The following is a 14,057-nucleotide window of genomic DNA, read 5'->3' on the forward strand; positions in this document are numbered from 1 at the left end:
GAAAAAGGAGGCACCCCCCACCCCCCACCCCCATCTGAGTTGAAACTGTGGAAGAGGCACGGAGCAGGCAGAACGTGACTCCCCCAGCTGAACCCCAGCCAAGAGAGGCGGGTGCCCGTGCTCCTGCGGGAAGTGCTGCGTAGGTCTCGGTGGCCGACTGCCTTCCGTGGCTCATGTTTGACTGCAGTCTCAAAGAAAAGGGCAATGCCTGGGCAGTTCTACAGCAACTTCCTTGAAGTGTCATTCCTAAATGCTGCTGGGGAACGGCCCTGATATGACAACAGAGTACCTTTCAAAAGAGGATCTGTCATAAACAGAACAATTTTAATACAAATGGTTAGGGAACTGTCTCTCAGATTAAATTTTTATTTGGGACAAAATTTCACCTATAAAACTAGAAGAAAAAGGATGAGCATGTGTTTTTTTTTCTTTTTTAGAAGAATTCTGGTTAGCTTTCAAACACTGAAACATAAAAGAAGAAAACATCATTTTTACACTGGGGTATTCTGTCCCTTTGGGAAGACCCACAGTGTTGATAACACCTCCAAAGACCTGTGAAACTCAGCTACACCTATCACAGTTACAGTCAACTGAGCAACTGAAGAGCGGCACAGGAATGAACTGGGGAATCCTGCCGTTCCCGGAGACCTACAGAACAAGCCCCATAATTCTCTTTCCCCTGCAACAGAACTCTATTGGTTCCCTGTCCATTTCAACTAGGTAATAAATGGCGCAGATATAGAAAAATCCATGCTGAATGTCATTCAGCTCATTCACTCTTCTTGGGAAAAATGCAGATTTGATGAACCCTTCCCTGTACCAACCATACCACAGTCACTTTTCGCCCCCCCCCAGGTCAGGAGCCGAGTCGAACACTTGTAACATGCTTGAGCATCCCCTTTGGAATAAAAAGGAGTTTTCACAGAAGTAAAAATGAAGCATGTGCTCAGGGACCTTGGAAACCAGGTACACTGAGATTCAAAAAAACAGCCTTTCCCCCTGTGAGAACCGTGCTGCAGCCTCGGGCCGGCGGTGTCAGCGGGCGGCTGGCAGCACAGCGAGAACGCGAAGGTTATTCACGTGTGGGTAAGGGAGGAGCAGGTACGTTTGCTGCAGCTAAAGTGGGAAGGCTCAGAAACCCAAAGCCCCAACGCAAACACTAGCGTGCTACTAGCCATGCTGCTTATTTCCACAGCAGCTCAGGCAGGCTTTAGAAAAGCCAGGAGTGAGACCTCCGAACGCAATTCTGACTGAGGCAACATCCTTGGGCTTTGGCTTTCAAGCTTTTAGAAGACAGACCTTGTGAGCAACAGCTCTGCGTGTCTCTGATCAATTATATGCAAGGCCCTCAGATTGCTGCTGCCGTAAATGCCCCTGAAATTGTTAAATCAAGCACTGAATGGTAACAATATTTTTTAATATGCTACAGAAGATATGAAATTAGTTGTCTGCCTCAGGAAAATGACCCTGAAGAAATTAAGGTTACTGTTAGTCTCAGCTTATTCTGAAATCCAAATTACTTAGCCTAAGGGGACCTGTGACAGGATGAGGATGGAATGAGAAACAGTGGCCATTCCTACAGTGCAGGCAAAGTTTGTTTCAGTTTTGTACCACAGTCTTCAGAGTGTGAGTTAATGTCAGCCTCTGGTTCTCCTGCTTACTGAGCGACAAAGTAATAGACTCCTTAAAAATACCTAGCTGCTTCATACCTAGAAGATTAATATACCTATTCAAAACAGGGATATACTTTCTTTTTTATTATTTATACATTCTGCACAGTGATTTATATGGCTTACAGTTATCCCTGCAGAGTTATTCCTCATGCTAGAGATATCTAAAATACAGGGGCATGCAAAGCCTAAACCTCAGAAACTCTACCCCAGAGTAAAAAAAAAAGTTTGAATTGTGGGGACACCACAAACAGATACAGATATTACTCCCACTCCCAAATCCTCTTCTAGTAACAAAATATCTTCCTTATGATTTTGGGGAGATGCAGCGCTGTGATTCCAGCTTTCAGCCTCTCATTGCCTGGATTGAGTGGAGTAGAACAGAGAGACAAAACACTTCCCATGGGAAAGGGAGACAGCTCTCACTGATCCTTCTAGGCAATAAGGAAAACATGCTGCAGGGCTCAAGACAGAATGAGAGCTAGTCCTCAACCAGATTTATGCAGAGTGTGTTAGCAGGAGAGAAGACTGAAAGCCAGGAGAAACAGTAATAGATGAAAGGAACAAAACTTGTGGCTTCGCAAGACTGATGCAGTGCAAATTCCTAGGGGGAAAGCATATATGATACCCAAGATGATATTTTTCACATCAATTAGAGATATAAAACTCAAGGTCGTTTCAAGAATAACCTGTTAAGCAAACACAATGAAGTAACCACTGCCAGAGAGCTGATTTGCAGCTCTAGCCCCAGCCTCAGTATATACAAGGTAGTTCCAGATAATGAAACAGCTCTAAGAGGTCGTATTTAACAAGAGCACTGGCAGTCACTTCAGGGAGGTCAGCTCCCAGAAACAGCCCTGCTTTGCTCCTGGGAGACCTCCCACTGAGTAATAAGGCATTATGAAAGCCGCCTTAAAAAAAAAAAAGAAACACATCATCTTTCTGTTGAAAACACATAATATGATCTGCCTCACACAAAAAATCTACCCTTTGCTGCCTTCACAGACGGTGAGGAATTGCTAGTGAAGAAGATCATGATAGCACATCAGCATGATCAGTCAACCAGACCCTGAATTTCTGGATTATGGATGTGCCTACAGGTGATTTATACCTGCTGGCATTCTGGCCCAGCCATGTTTCACCTCCCTGCTGAAAGGGGGGGCTACTTTACTTCAGGACCGAATAAAAAATCTGCATGCTATAAATAAAGCACGCAACAGAAATCACTGAGCTGATTTGCCTAGCCAGCCAAACTGCCAGTAATCAACAAGGACACAAGTAAATGGGTCAGTGGGTATTTCATACTTGACTGCTCTCTACAAGAAGATGTGGAGCCGAGACCAAAAATCTAAGATACAGCCACAGTCTCCCAGATAAAATAACGTACTCCTTTTTAAATTTCACATGGATCCCATTTTGGGTAATGAATCCCTGAAAAAGTGCAGGGCCTGAGGAACAAAGGCTTCAGTAAAACGTTGTGTTCTACAAACACCTAAACAGAGAGAAATGGATGTGGAAGATCAAAACACCTGCCTCCCAATCGCCCACTTAGGTCACATCCTTGATTCCACTCCCACCTCAGGCTAAATCAACCCAAATTAGAGCATCAGCATTGTTCAGCTTTAAATACCGTCTTAACGTCCCTCTTCAGAGGCATTTCATATGGCAACTACAGGGGCTTTCAGAAGCTGCCAGAGACACCCGAACATCTGCTGATGAGCTGCTGTGTTGCTCCTGTTGGTTAAAGAAGTATTCCTCCCCCTCTGAGGAGGAATGAAGGCGATTCCCACCTCAGCGTTTGCTGTGGTTTGAAGGAAAGCAAACACCAAGAGAGGTCTGGCTCCTGTGCTGCCTGTCGCCTGAAAGAGCGAGCGAAGGAGCTAACTGCAGCACACCGAAAGTGTAGGGCAGCTCTACCGAGGCAAATCTGAATGGAAAAGGGACCCCTAAAGCTTATCCCCAGTCCTGGGGAGCTATTTAAGAAGCAGCTTTGGCCCACCAGACGGTTCATATGCTCACTGCAGGACGTGGAAAAACAAGCAGCCATTCCACACCACTGCGATAACCACAAAAACCCAGCTCAGGAGAAGCTTACAAAGGAGGACAGACATGGCTGGAGCTGGGAGCAGCACAAAGGAAGCTGTGTCTACAAAGCGGCGGTGGCGGGAGGTCTGATTTTGCTGGGATGTGTCCATCAGCCACATCCTATGTCTTCATTTCACGTGGGGCAGGCAGGGTTATTACTGTATAATATTGAAAGTCAGATGCTAGGGTCTTCAGACCCATCTGGCAAACCGTGCGTTATCTCACCCTCAGCAAGGAAGAGCACCCCTGAAAGGCCCTCAAAATAACTGACAGTGGCAGAGAAACTGCTTGTTGAGACCCTGAGTTACAAAATGTGACTGCTCTGCCTTGCTATGCTGCATAAATACAAAAGTCCCAATTCCATGTTATTTGCACCCAGGGCAGATACTCACTTTGGTGAAAAGATGGGGTGTGAGGACTCGGCACTGGGGGTTTCAGTGGAAAAGTGCAGGCAAGGACAAAAGGATGGGAAGAGCTGCTGTTCAGTAGGAAATGGGGGCATCTTGTGGCCAGCTATAAAAATGTACCAGACAAGCTTGATTTTTCGGCACAAAAGCCTAGCTGGGAAAAGTTCAATGAAAATTAAAAGGGAAAAACGTCCTTCTGAAAATGTTTGATTTTAACTGCGTTTGGGGGTTTATCCCATATCTTACATGAGGTTGTTTTTATCACTCCCTGTAGAGGTATTTGCAATAAGCTTTCTTGTTCACGCTATTCTATTTGCTATAAATATCACACTCCTCAAAGTCAGACTAGGGGTCCAGCTTTCCCTTTCCCCGCTGCGTGTTCCTGTTAGCAGAGCAGTGGCATTTTTCCTAGATCGTGTTCAGGAAACAGTTTAAGCAAAACCAGGGCAGCAACCAGAAGTGTTGAGAGGCAGGCTGTACCTCCCTGACCTTTTGTGAGCAGAGATGAGTTGAGTCAGCTTGGTCCTGAGCCCAAGCAAACTGTCTCTCACCGTGTCTCATTTGCTCCAGCTCGGCATCATGCTGATGCACTCACACTGCTCCTGGGTTACCTCCAGTTTGCTCCCAGACTCATCCCAGAAGCTCCTACACTGACTGATTGCAGCAATCAGACAGACATGTCCTGGGACACGGTTGACTTTAACCAGGGGGAAGTGCATTAACAGACCCCTCCTGCTCCAGCTTTTTATTCCAAATGCCCAAAACAAAATGGTTTCATAGTTATCAAAACAATTATTTTGACATTTCTGAAACTTTTACTCTGGGGAGAAAACAAAGTATTTGACATATTCAGACAGCAATTACTTTTGCCTGGAAGTCAAAATTTACCTTAGCTCAGAACAGTTCTGATTATCTAGAAACTACTTCTTTTTGGCCATTCCATTCATTTTTCATAGAATCACAGAATGGTTTGGCTTGGAAGGGACACTAAAGACCATCTAGTCCCACCCCCCCTGCCGTGGGCAGGGACCCCTTCCACTAGACCAGGTTGCTCAAAGCCTCATCCAGCCTGGCCTTGAACACTTCCAGGGATGGGGCATCCACAGCTTCTCTGGGCAACTTGTTCCAGTGCCTCATCACCCTCTCCAGGAAGAATTGTTTCCTGATATCCAATCTAAATCTGTCCGCTTTCAATTAAAAACCACTACCCCTTGTCCTGTCACTACGATTTTTGCTGTATTTCAAATTATTCCAAAAAAATAAAGCAAGCAGGTATGTCCAGTATCTTGTCTGTTTCCAAGCACAGGCGGCGTTTAGAAGCCAGCAGATTATACCTTACAGCCAGCTTCCAGGGCTCCCACATATTATCTGCCCAGCACATTCAGACAGTAATTTCTCTCACTTCCGCCATGGAAGCTACACGCAGGGATCAATGGGATTACACCAGCACCTTGTAAGCTTGAATCCTCCTCCCGGTAATTTCTACACCGAACCTCAGTACCTTGGTTACTCCCAGCAAATGCCAGTGCGCCGTCACTCAAGTCAGTTGGGTTTTCCAAGCGACGCGGCGGTGGCTGCATTAGCTTCTGTCCTTCCTCTATCTCGGGATAGGTGCGCACGGTAAGACACAGCAATGGCTGAACAAGGGCATCTTTCAGCAGCACAGAGTCCAGATCCTCAGCAGCTTTCTTGTTAATCTCCACAACTTCGTCGCCAGCTTTCAGGCCTGCAGCGCAGAAAGGAGCAGGTAAGACTTGCACAGTAACGTTTCTGTTACCCACAGACATCAAGGAGCTCAGCCGGGCGCTTATGAAGTGTCAGACAGTGTTATGTATGTCTAGACAATAAAGTAAACATTTATGACTGCAAATTATATTGAAATTTGATGGACTTCTGGCAGATCTGTTGTCAGGCTGGTACTCAGGTCCCATCCGTAAGAGCGCAGTGCCCAGGAAGTCCCTCACAACGTACCAGTGACAGGATATCCCCTTTTTCTCCACGGCACTCTGCAAGGCAACAGCTGCTGTACAACAAGCCACCCTATACAACATATTGCTCATAAATAAATGTATACCGAAGCACAGAGTCAGACTCGGAGGCGCTGCACACAGGACAGGGGAGGAGGGAGGAGCTGGGCTGGCTTGATCCTTGCTTTTAACTTTCCATACAAGTGAAGGATTTTATTGGAAGTGGTCACCTACCCATACACCTAGGAGGAGAGAAAACATTCCCCACTCAGCTGAGGCGTGTGGTACAGGCCAGATAACCCCCACTCTGGCCCTGTCTGAATTCTGTCCTAGCACTTAGATATTCAAAAGGCAAATTTTAGCACTTTGTAAGTTAGTCACAGGTTTTTTCCAGGCTGATTTCAGGAGTTATTTATAGCACCAGCGCCCAAGGGAAGAGGGGATGTGCACAGGAAACAGCTGACTCCCGCTCGCTTCAGGGGCAACACAGCAATGCCGACAGATGACGTGTGGCCCTCCGAGGTGCCGCAGGAAACCTGACCTTTGCCTCCCCCAGCCGGGCCTGCTCTCCGACTGACAACAGCAAGCTGGACCAGGGTTTAATCCCAAATAATCTTTAGGGTCAGGCAGGCAGCGGTGCGCCAGGGCACATGGGCACCGACAGCCCCCATCCTCGGGGCTCCTCCTGCGCTGCAGCTTTTGGGTCACTTGAAGGTAATGCTGGTGGTCCCTCTCAGGCATCCGCCCCGGAGCTGTCCCGCTGAGCACAGCCGGTGCGAAAGCATACTCCGCAATGGCCACCAACAGGATTGTCGTGGCATTCCAGGCACCAGCCAGGCACTTACAGGGATGAAAGCTGGAATTTACAGGGTCCAAAGAGCTGCTCTGTCGGGGTAACCTGCTCTTGTGCCATACAGCCCTCTGGCTGGGCAAACACGCAAAGGACAAGTCTTGCCACCCTTAGGGGCTAGGCGAAAGGCCTCGATGAGCCTGAGCTGTGGAGCAGAGCTCAACTGCGTCCTCCAGGAAACAGGGTATCTACTCGCATTCAAGAAAGAAGCATGGAAGGGAGGAGGCTGAAGAGCTTCAGTCTTCTTTAGGAAAATTGAGATCTTTCTAAATGCATTAAATTGTGCCCAGAAACTGTAGTTGTCGTGCAGTTTCAGAGAGAATAAAATGATCTAGATAGAATAGCTACAAAGTAAATGGACCATAAAATCATATTTGAAACAAGGACGAAACAAGGCAAGTCAAGCATTTCACATTATTTCATTTATTCTACTTAGTGATGCCATGTCATAATAGTAGCACATTAATATGCTAGCAACCATAAACATCTCTGGGGCTTCATTTACTCTTTGCAATCCTTGTTTTGAATCATTTGGGATAAAACATCATGTCTATCTCAATACAATCAAGCACCTCAGCTCCCAACAATGGTCTAGCTAATGCAGACCAACAGAAAAAAACAAAAAGCTAAATTAAAAAAATTATTAGGAGAAAATAAAATGTAAGTTTTCTAATTGGAGAAAAGGTTGAAAATGAAATACTGTATCCCATCTGGTTAGACTTACTATAGGAAGCACAGTCAAATGGAAACATGCATGGGAGGAAGAGTGTTTTCCTCCCTGCTTTCTGCTAACTCTGGGTATCTTGTCCCAGTATCCTGCCACATGCTGTTCATACAGAAGTGGCTTTTTCTAACAAGTAGGAAGAGCAACATATCACTGAAAGCATGTTGTAGCGTTTCAGCCCCACAGGAGGCAGTCTGTGTTTATGCATTCATTTATATTGTTGTTCAAACATAAAGTAAATGCAAAATAAGGAAGCCCTGCTGAAACCCACCACCACCACCATCATATTCTCTTTGATCCTCAAAGGCAACCCACTGGGGTATATTTCTCTGTGGCAGGCTGCCAGAGAGTCACCCCCCAGCCTGTTCAGGGCTTTTGGGAGAATACCTGTCCAGTCAGCTAGGAACTGGTATGGGGCTGAGGTGGGGTGAGGAGGGACAGGAAAGAGAAAGATGGTCTTCTCAAGCTTAATAGACATAAAGAGCAATCCGGAAACACCTACGTGGTTTTCCTAAGTTAGGGTTAGAGGCTACCGCTGAGCGAAACTCCAGGTTCCCTGCTGACAAAACCAGTCCCCTTCCCTGCCCCCTGCATCTTCCTTCCCACTTTCTGTCTGTGCAGTCCTGTTCCTTCACTGTGCCACTTCTGCCCCTTGCTTCACTGCCACACAAGCCAACCCCATTTGCTAGCAGGTCAGAAAGCCAGCCACGCATTTCTGCCATGGCAGCTGTCTATCAAGACGGTGAGCTGTGTCAGCTCAGCAGATGCCAGCGTCAGTGCAAGGCAAAGGGCTGGAGCAGCCTGGGGGAGACCAGCCTCCATTGCTTTCAGCAAGAGCAAACTGCTGAAGAAGCTCTGCAAGACCATACAGACGCTCACCAAGAAAACTCCAGAGATGTTTTTGAGGACTCTGCATACACTGCTGGGTTATGAAGAGATGAGAGTCTTCTCACTCTTCATGCTCCCCAGGTTATGCTTTAAAATCTGTTTAGGTTTCAGCTCCCCGACCAGCCCACCCCGTGACTGCATGAGCAGCAGTGCCGGCACACTGGAAAGGGCAGTGAATGGGAAAAGCAGTAAGGGCATGGCAGCACTGCGACTGACCTCAGCTTGGGTAGGCTGCAGTTAAACTGTTTCCTGCCCTGCCTTGGGATGAGCCCAGCAGCCTAGTTATCTCTGCCGGTTTCTGGTCCAAGCAATGTCATGCTTCCTGCGAAGGCTGGAACTAGAGGCAGTTATCCCAGCCGCAGAGGGCACCACGATGGCTGTTTATCTTACAGTGACTGATTTGAGAGGGACCCTGCTCCTCTTTCCAGCTGCAAGGGACGTGCTGACCCTGCTATATATATAGCAGCTCAAAACAAAGAGGTTGACTGTACAGCATAGCTGATCCCAAGAGCTTTAACAAGTTCAGTACCTCAGATTCTCCCCAAAAGACCATGTTCTCTTTTGGAGTGGGACCCTGGTTTGGCGTGTTCGTAAAGCTCCCATTCCAACAAGCTCACAGTCTATACCAGGATTAAACAAACAATATCAAAAGCACTTTTTGAAGTCTCTTACCTTTCTTGAAAGCTAGGCCTGTCTCTTTGACGCCGTTCACATATAGCCGACGAATCCCTTCTTCTTCCACGGAGGACAGAGAGAAACCTAGGGAGATACCCAGTGAGACAGTTAGAAAAAGCCAACCACTTCCAACAGGTCCTAAGAAGTGCACACACAATAGATAAGGCTGTGCTGTCCCTGCAGCAGGCAGTCAGGAATTCATCCCTCCTCCTTTCCCATAAACCTTTACAAACAAAAAGGAAAAGTTAAAAATATGAAAAATAAAGCTTTAACAAAAACCTGAACTCAATTTCTGAGTGTATACATAAATTATCTACAGCTTTATCTGAGGATACCACAGCTGCAAAACATTGGAGCAGACTTCCAATTCTCTCGCCACAAAAGGTCACTTCAAGAAGTTTTGCCGTTTGCAGACAAAAACTGCACAGAGACGTGAGTTGTGACCCAAAGTGACCAAAGGCAGGAAACGGCGAGCGAAGGCTGACATGCCACCCTCAACTCAGACAAGGCGTAACAGCGCCTGCTAAAGCGGAATGCCAGCTTTTACTTTTTTAAATTCCTGGACTGGACACGTTTGTAAAAATGCCGCTTCCCCTTCACCCCCTTTCTATTCACGACCTGTTATTTGCTGTCTCAGCTCAGCACACATTTTATAGCTACGACCCATAGACCGGCCTCCTAGTGGAAGTACTGACATGGCATTAATTTAAACCGTGCAAATGGTACTGTTACGTTTGGCTTTGGTGATTTTCTTGCCATTTGTGTTTGACACTGTGTAAGATAACAACGTGTAAAGGAAATACAACGTGGTTAGTTAAACAGGGTTTGTTTATTTATTGTTGAGAGTTATCTAAAGCAGAACATTTGCCTTTCTGAAAATTCGCTACTCCTTAAATGGGTGTAGGCAACCATTTGCTCTCTCTGTTTCCGACTAGAAAAACATTTACAAATGTCTGGGGGGAGAGGCTTGTTTGACATGGAATCAGCCACCAGCGAAGAGGAAGCAGATGAGCTGGGTGCCTATTCCGACTTGAGGACTCCCTTCGAGTTGGTGCTTATGGGTGAGATGCTATTTTCTCATCCATCATTTAAAGAAAAGAAAGGAGGGGGAAGAATGTGGCAGCCTAGAAGCAAGGAGCATATGGCCCTTCGTGACTTACTGAGCTACTCGGAATCTGTATGTGAGCTACTCAGCCTGAATAAAATGAAATTTGTGAAGCCCACTCGATACATCAACATTGGCACTTTCAACTAAACAAAAGAGCAGCTGTAAAAAATTAGTAGTTATTGGCTGTCATCACTGCAAAGCCTACCTGGGAAACCATTCACCAGAAGCACAGCGGAGCATGCCCAAGACTGCAGTCGGAGTCAGCAAAAACTACCAGTTACTGAGACCATCACCCTTTTTGCAACTGACACGCTGTGGTGCAGCCAGCTACCTTAAACCAAGGCTGAGTTACATCTCAGGCTCTCTCGCTGTGGCTAACTGCGAAGAGATTAGCACACCCAAGCAGCCCCAAGCTCCCGTTCTGCTCCATGAGAAGACCTCTGCCTCCTCCAATCCCTCAGGGCTTTTTAATCTGGCTTTCATTCAAAATAAAAAAAAAAAAAAAAAGCCAAAGTGGAAGGGGTGTAAGGAGCAATTGCATGTGTTGTCACCACCTTTAAGAAATGAGAGATGGGCAATTGCCAACAGCCTTGAAATGGTCATCTCAAATACACTTGGCCCCTCTGCAGACAGGGTATGTGACCATACCCCAAGTAGGGATAAACTGGTTTATTTCCACAGCTGTGATGTGGCTGGATCCAGTAAAGAATCTGACGCAGCATTCCTGTTCCACTGCAGTGCCGGTGCCAGTGCTTTCACTGCCATGCACGAAAGCAGAGCAGGGAACTCATCCAGATGGGAAAAACCTCAGTCAAGTGTGTGTGCAGATATATGTATATATATATATACTTGCATATATATGCATAATTGCACATACGCATACACATGTATGTGTGGTTTGTATATCCACATGTATAGTAGGAATGTACGTTTTCCATCTGGCTGAATTCTGCAGGTGCTCCACACAAACACGTGTCCCAGCAGTGCCTGAGAGGAAGGGCAGGAGTGGGTGGAAGTGCCAGCGATTGCATAAGCTGGCATCACTGCCAAAAAGATGATTATCAAACTGTGCATGGACTCTGAAACACAGGTGTGAAGAGATGGGTGGTGACCCAGACGGAGCCTTTCCTTCGCTGCACAGTTTTGATGACAGGAGAACAAAAGTCTGCATCTATGAATGCACACAGCCTCACTGAACCAGCACAATACCTGAGCAAATCCGCCTCCAGAAAATTACCGCGCCCCCCCTGAGGTAGACAGTTGCTCACAAAAATGCCAGTGTGATCCCAGGACATACAGGAGCTGGAAGCAGCAGGTTCTTACGGCTGGTGTGCCCTGACTCCTGCCCACACAACCTTTGCAAAAAGGCTGGTACCAGTGAAAGGGGCAAGAATGTATGGGCCCAGCATCAGCAACAGCACCACACTGACAGGTCTAATGGTGGCAAGGCCCGACACGCTGGCCAGACACCCCAGGAGCACCTCTGACCACAGGCAGGCTGGTGGGACTAGAGACACTATGCAGTGTCCCCAGGTGAGCTTCTCCTGAAACGCTCTGCTCCATCCTCTTTACGTCACTTGAACTCATGGTGTGCTCAGGCACAATGGCCAAGCTGCTCCAAAGGCCTGCTAACGCCCCGAGGGGGCAGCTCTGCCCCCTCCCCACCACCAGGATCTCCTAGCTGGCCCAAAACAGCTCGCAAAGGCGGCAGACGGCTATTCACTTCTTTTATTATGTCACCGTTCTGCCAGGCTAGTGAGTTACGCTGGCCTGTCTAATTGCACCCTCGGTGAAAGCGTTTCACCTCCCTGTCTTTGATAACATGCCTGTCAAATGGAGATAGAAGCACTAAATCGACATTGTCAGGATTAATGAACAGCTGCTTGTGAAGCTATTTTGAAAATTCAAGGTGATTTACAAGTATTATTATTGCTATAGCTGGAATAGTAGCAACAGCAACAGGTCTTGTCACTAATGATCTTGATAATCTCGTCCAGCTTCAAAATGAAGACTTCCACCTATTCTGGAGGAATCGAGGCACATATGTTTTTAATTTGGACATGTGTTTTTAGAACGGGCAAGAAGTTTTGCCGTTTTCTTTCAATGAGAGCAAAGCCAGCTCTTTTTGGGAGCATTTAGCATGTGCTCCCTGCAGGGTCAGAGCCACTGAACAGATACATCCCATGTCTCACACAGCTGATCTCATTTCACAGGACATGACAGTGCATTTCACGGTCTTTCCCATCTATCGTTTTAAAACAGAGAAGAAAAAGAATTAAGCAGGAAATGCCACAATACCCCTAAATCTTGCAGGGCTTTCAAGCACAGCATAATTATCAAACCTAGGGCCATCGCGGTGCTGGTTAGTATTTCTCTCTTAGGCCTTCAATACTCAAACTGCAGTCAGTACCACTCTTCGTAGCAGAGCTCAACGTTCAAACAGCCTGCAGCTGTATATTAAGTAGTTTGGGGATTCAGAATTATTCCAGTCATTAAAACAGAATATTTAGATAAACAGTAAAAAAATGCAGATTGCCTTCCCACAGGGTAGGTTGCTCAAATAACTTTAAAATATACTACAGAACTGTAATTGCCAGACCAAAGGGCAACCTCACCAGGCTGGAGGTCTGTAACTTAAAATACTTGAAAGATACAAAATACGACCACCCCTAGGTGAAGATCAGGGATTTTGCTGAAATTACACAGGGAGGATTTCCTCTGTGTAATGTTCCATACACAGATCTGCATGACGTGTCAAGATTGTGGCCTCAGGAGCCCATGGGGCATCCTCAAGGGCTGGGCGTACACTGGGGCCAGGCTCCTCCAGCCTCAGGAATGTCAGGGCAAGACAGGGACCCACCTTGCATGCCCGAGGCAGGCAGGGAAAGGGGCCAAGCAGCCTCTCCTGCACAGCTGCCCGTCCGCAGACCTCGAGATGCTCCCCACCCTCAGTGATGCTCCTGGCTGCATCCCTGCCATCACGCTTGGTGCATGGGGTGAGGAGCAGGAGAGTCTGCCGGCAGCAGCAAGCACAGTGGCAGCCCTCTCCCAAGCCCCGCTGCAGGCTGCTCGCGAACACCGTGGTGCCCCAACACAGGGCCCCCACGAACGCCGCCAAGCTGGCATTCATGTAAGATGTGACAACTGCCAAGGATGCTGTTTTCCGCCAGCACTCCGTTGCACAGCCTCCGTAAGTGGCGTTTTGAGAAACTACAAGAACAAGAAAACATTTGTCCTTTCTGCCACCGTAGCTCCCATCAAAGCGCTGCGCACTCCGCAGCTCGAGCGCCAGGAAACGCAGTGCTCCAGGCGCTACGAATAAAGCTGTCCTGCTTCAGGGCAGGGGAGCGAGCTTTCTGTGGGTGGCACAGGGATCAGATGTGGTTTTCTTATTGTGTTCAACAGGTCTTGCAGGTATATCAGTGAATAGCAAACAGGAACCTGCCGTGATAGAACTGCCTTCGTAGAAAAGTAAAACCAAATCAAGGAGAGAAACTCACCGTAAATATCTGACGATGCATCAGACTTCTCTATTTGAATGTGTTGTGTAATTTTCTGACAGATTTCTATTTCTTTGTACAGCTGAATAGAAAAAAAAACACAAAAATACGTTACTGAGGGACACACATCAGCCATAATCATTCTGAACAGGGTTGTTTTTAATTACGGGTGGAAGAAATGGA

The 14,057-nt window shown here is 47.0% G+C and overlaps 1 protein-coding gene across 1 annotated transcript in view; it reads right to left on the reverse strand.

The window, feature by feature from the left end:
• Window positions 1-14,057, reverse strand: part of TIAM1 (T-cell lymphoma invasion and metastasis 1) — a 79,482-nt gene that overhangs the window by 25,964 nt on the left and 39,461 nt on the right. The window contains 3 exon segments of the mRNA XM_010161427.1: window positions 5,664-5,888; window positions 9,264-9,350; window positions 13,875-13,956. Coding sequence (XP_010159729.1) covers window positions 5,664-5,888; window positions 9,264-9,350; window positions 13,875-13,956 — 394 coding nt within the window.

The sequence above is a fragment of the Eurypyga helias genome, unplaced genomic scaffold (genome assembly GCF_000690775.1).
Source record: "Eurypyga helias isolate BGI_N326 unplaced genomic scaffold, ASM69077v1 scaffold2401, whole genome shotgun sequence".
In the NCBI taxonomy this organism is placed as follows: domain Eukaryota; kingdom Metazoa; phylum Chordata; class Aves; order Eurypygiformes; family Eurypygidae; genus Eurypyga; species Eurypyga helias.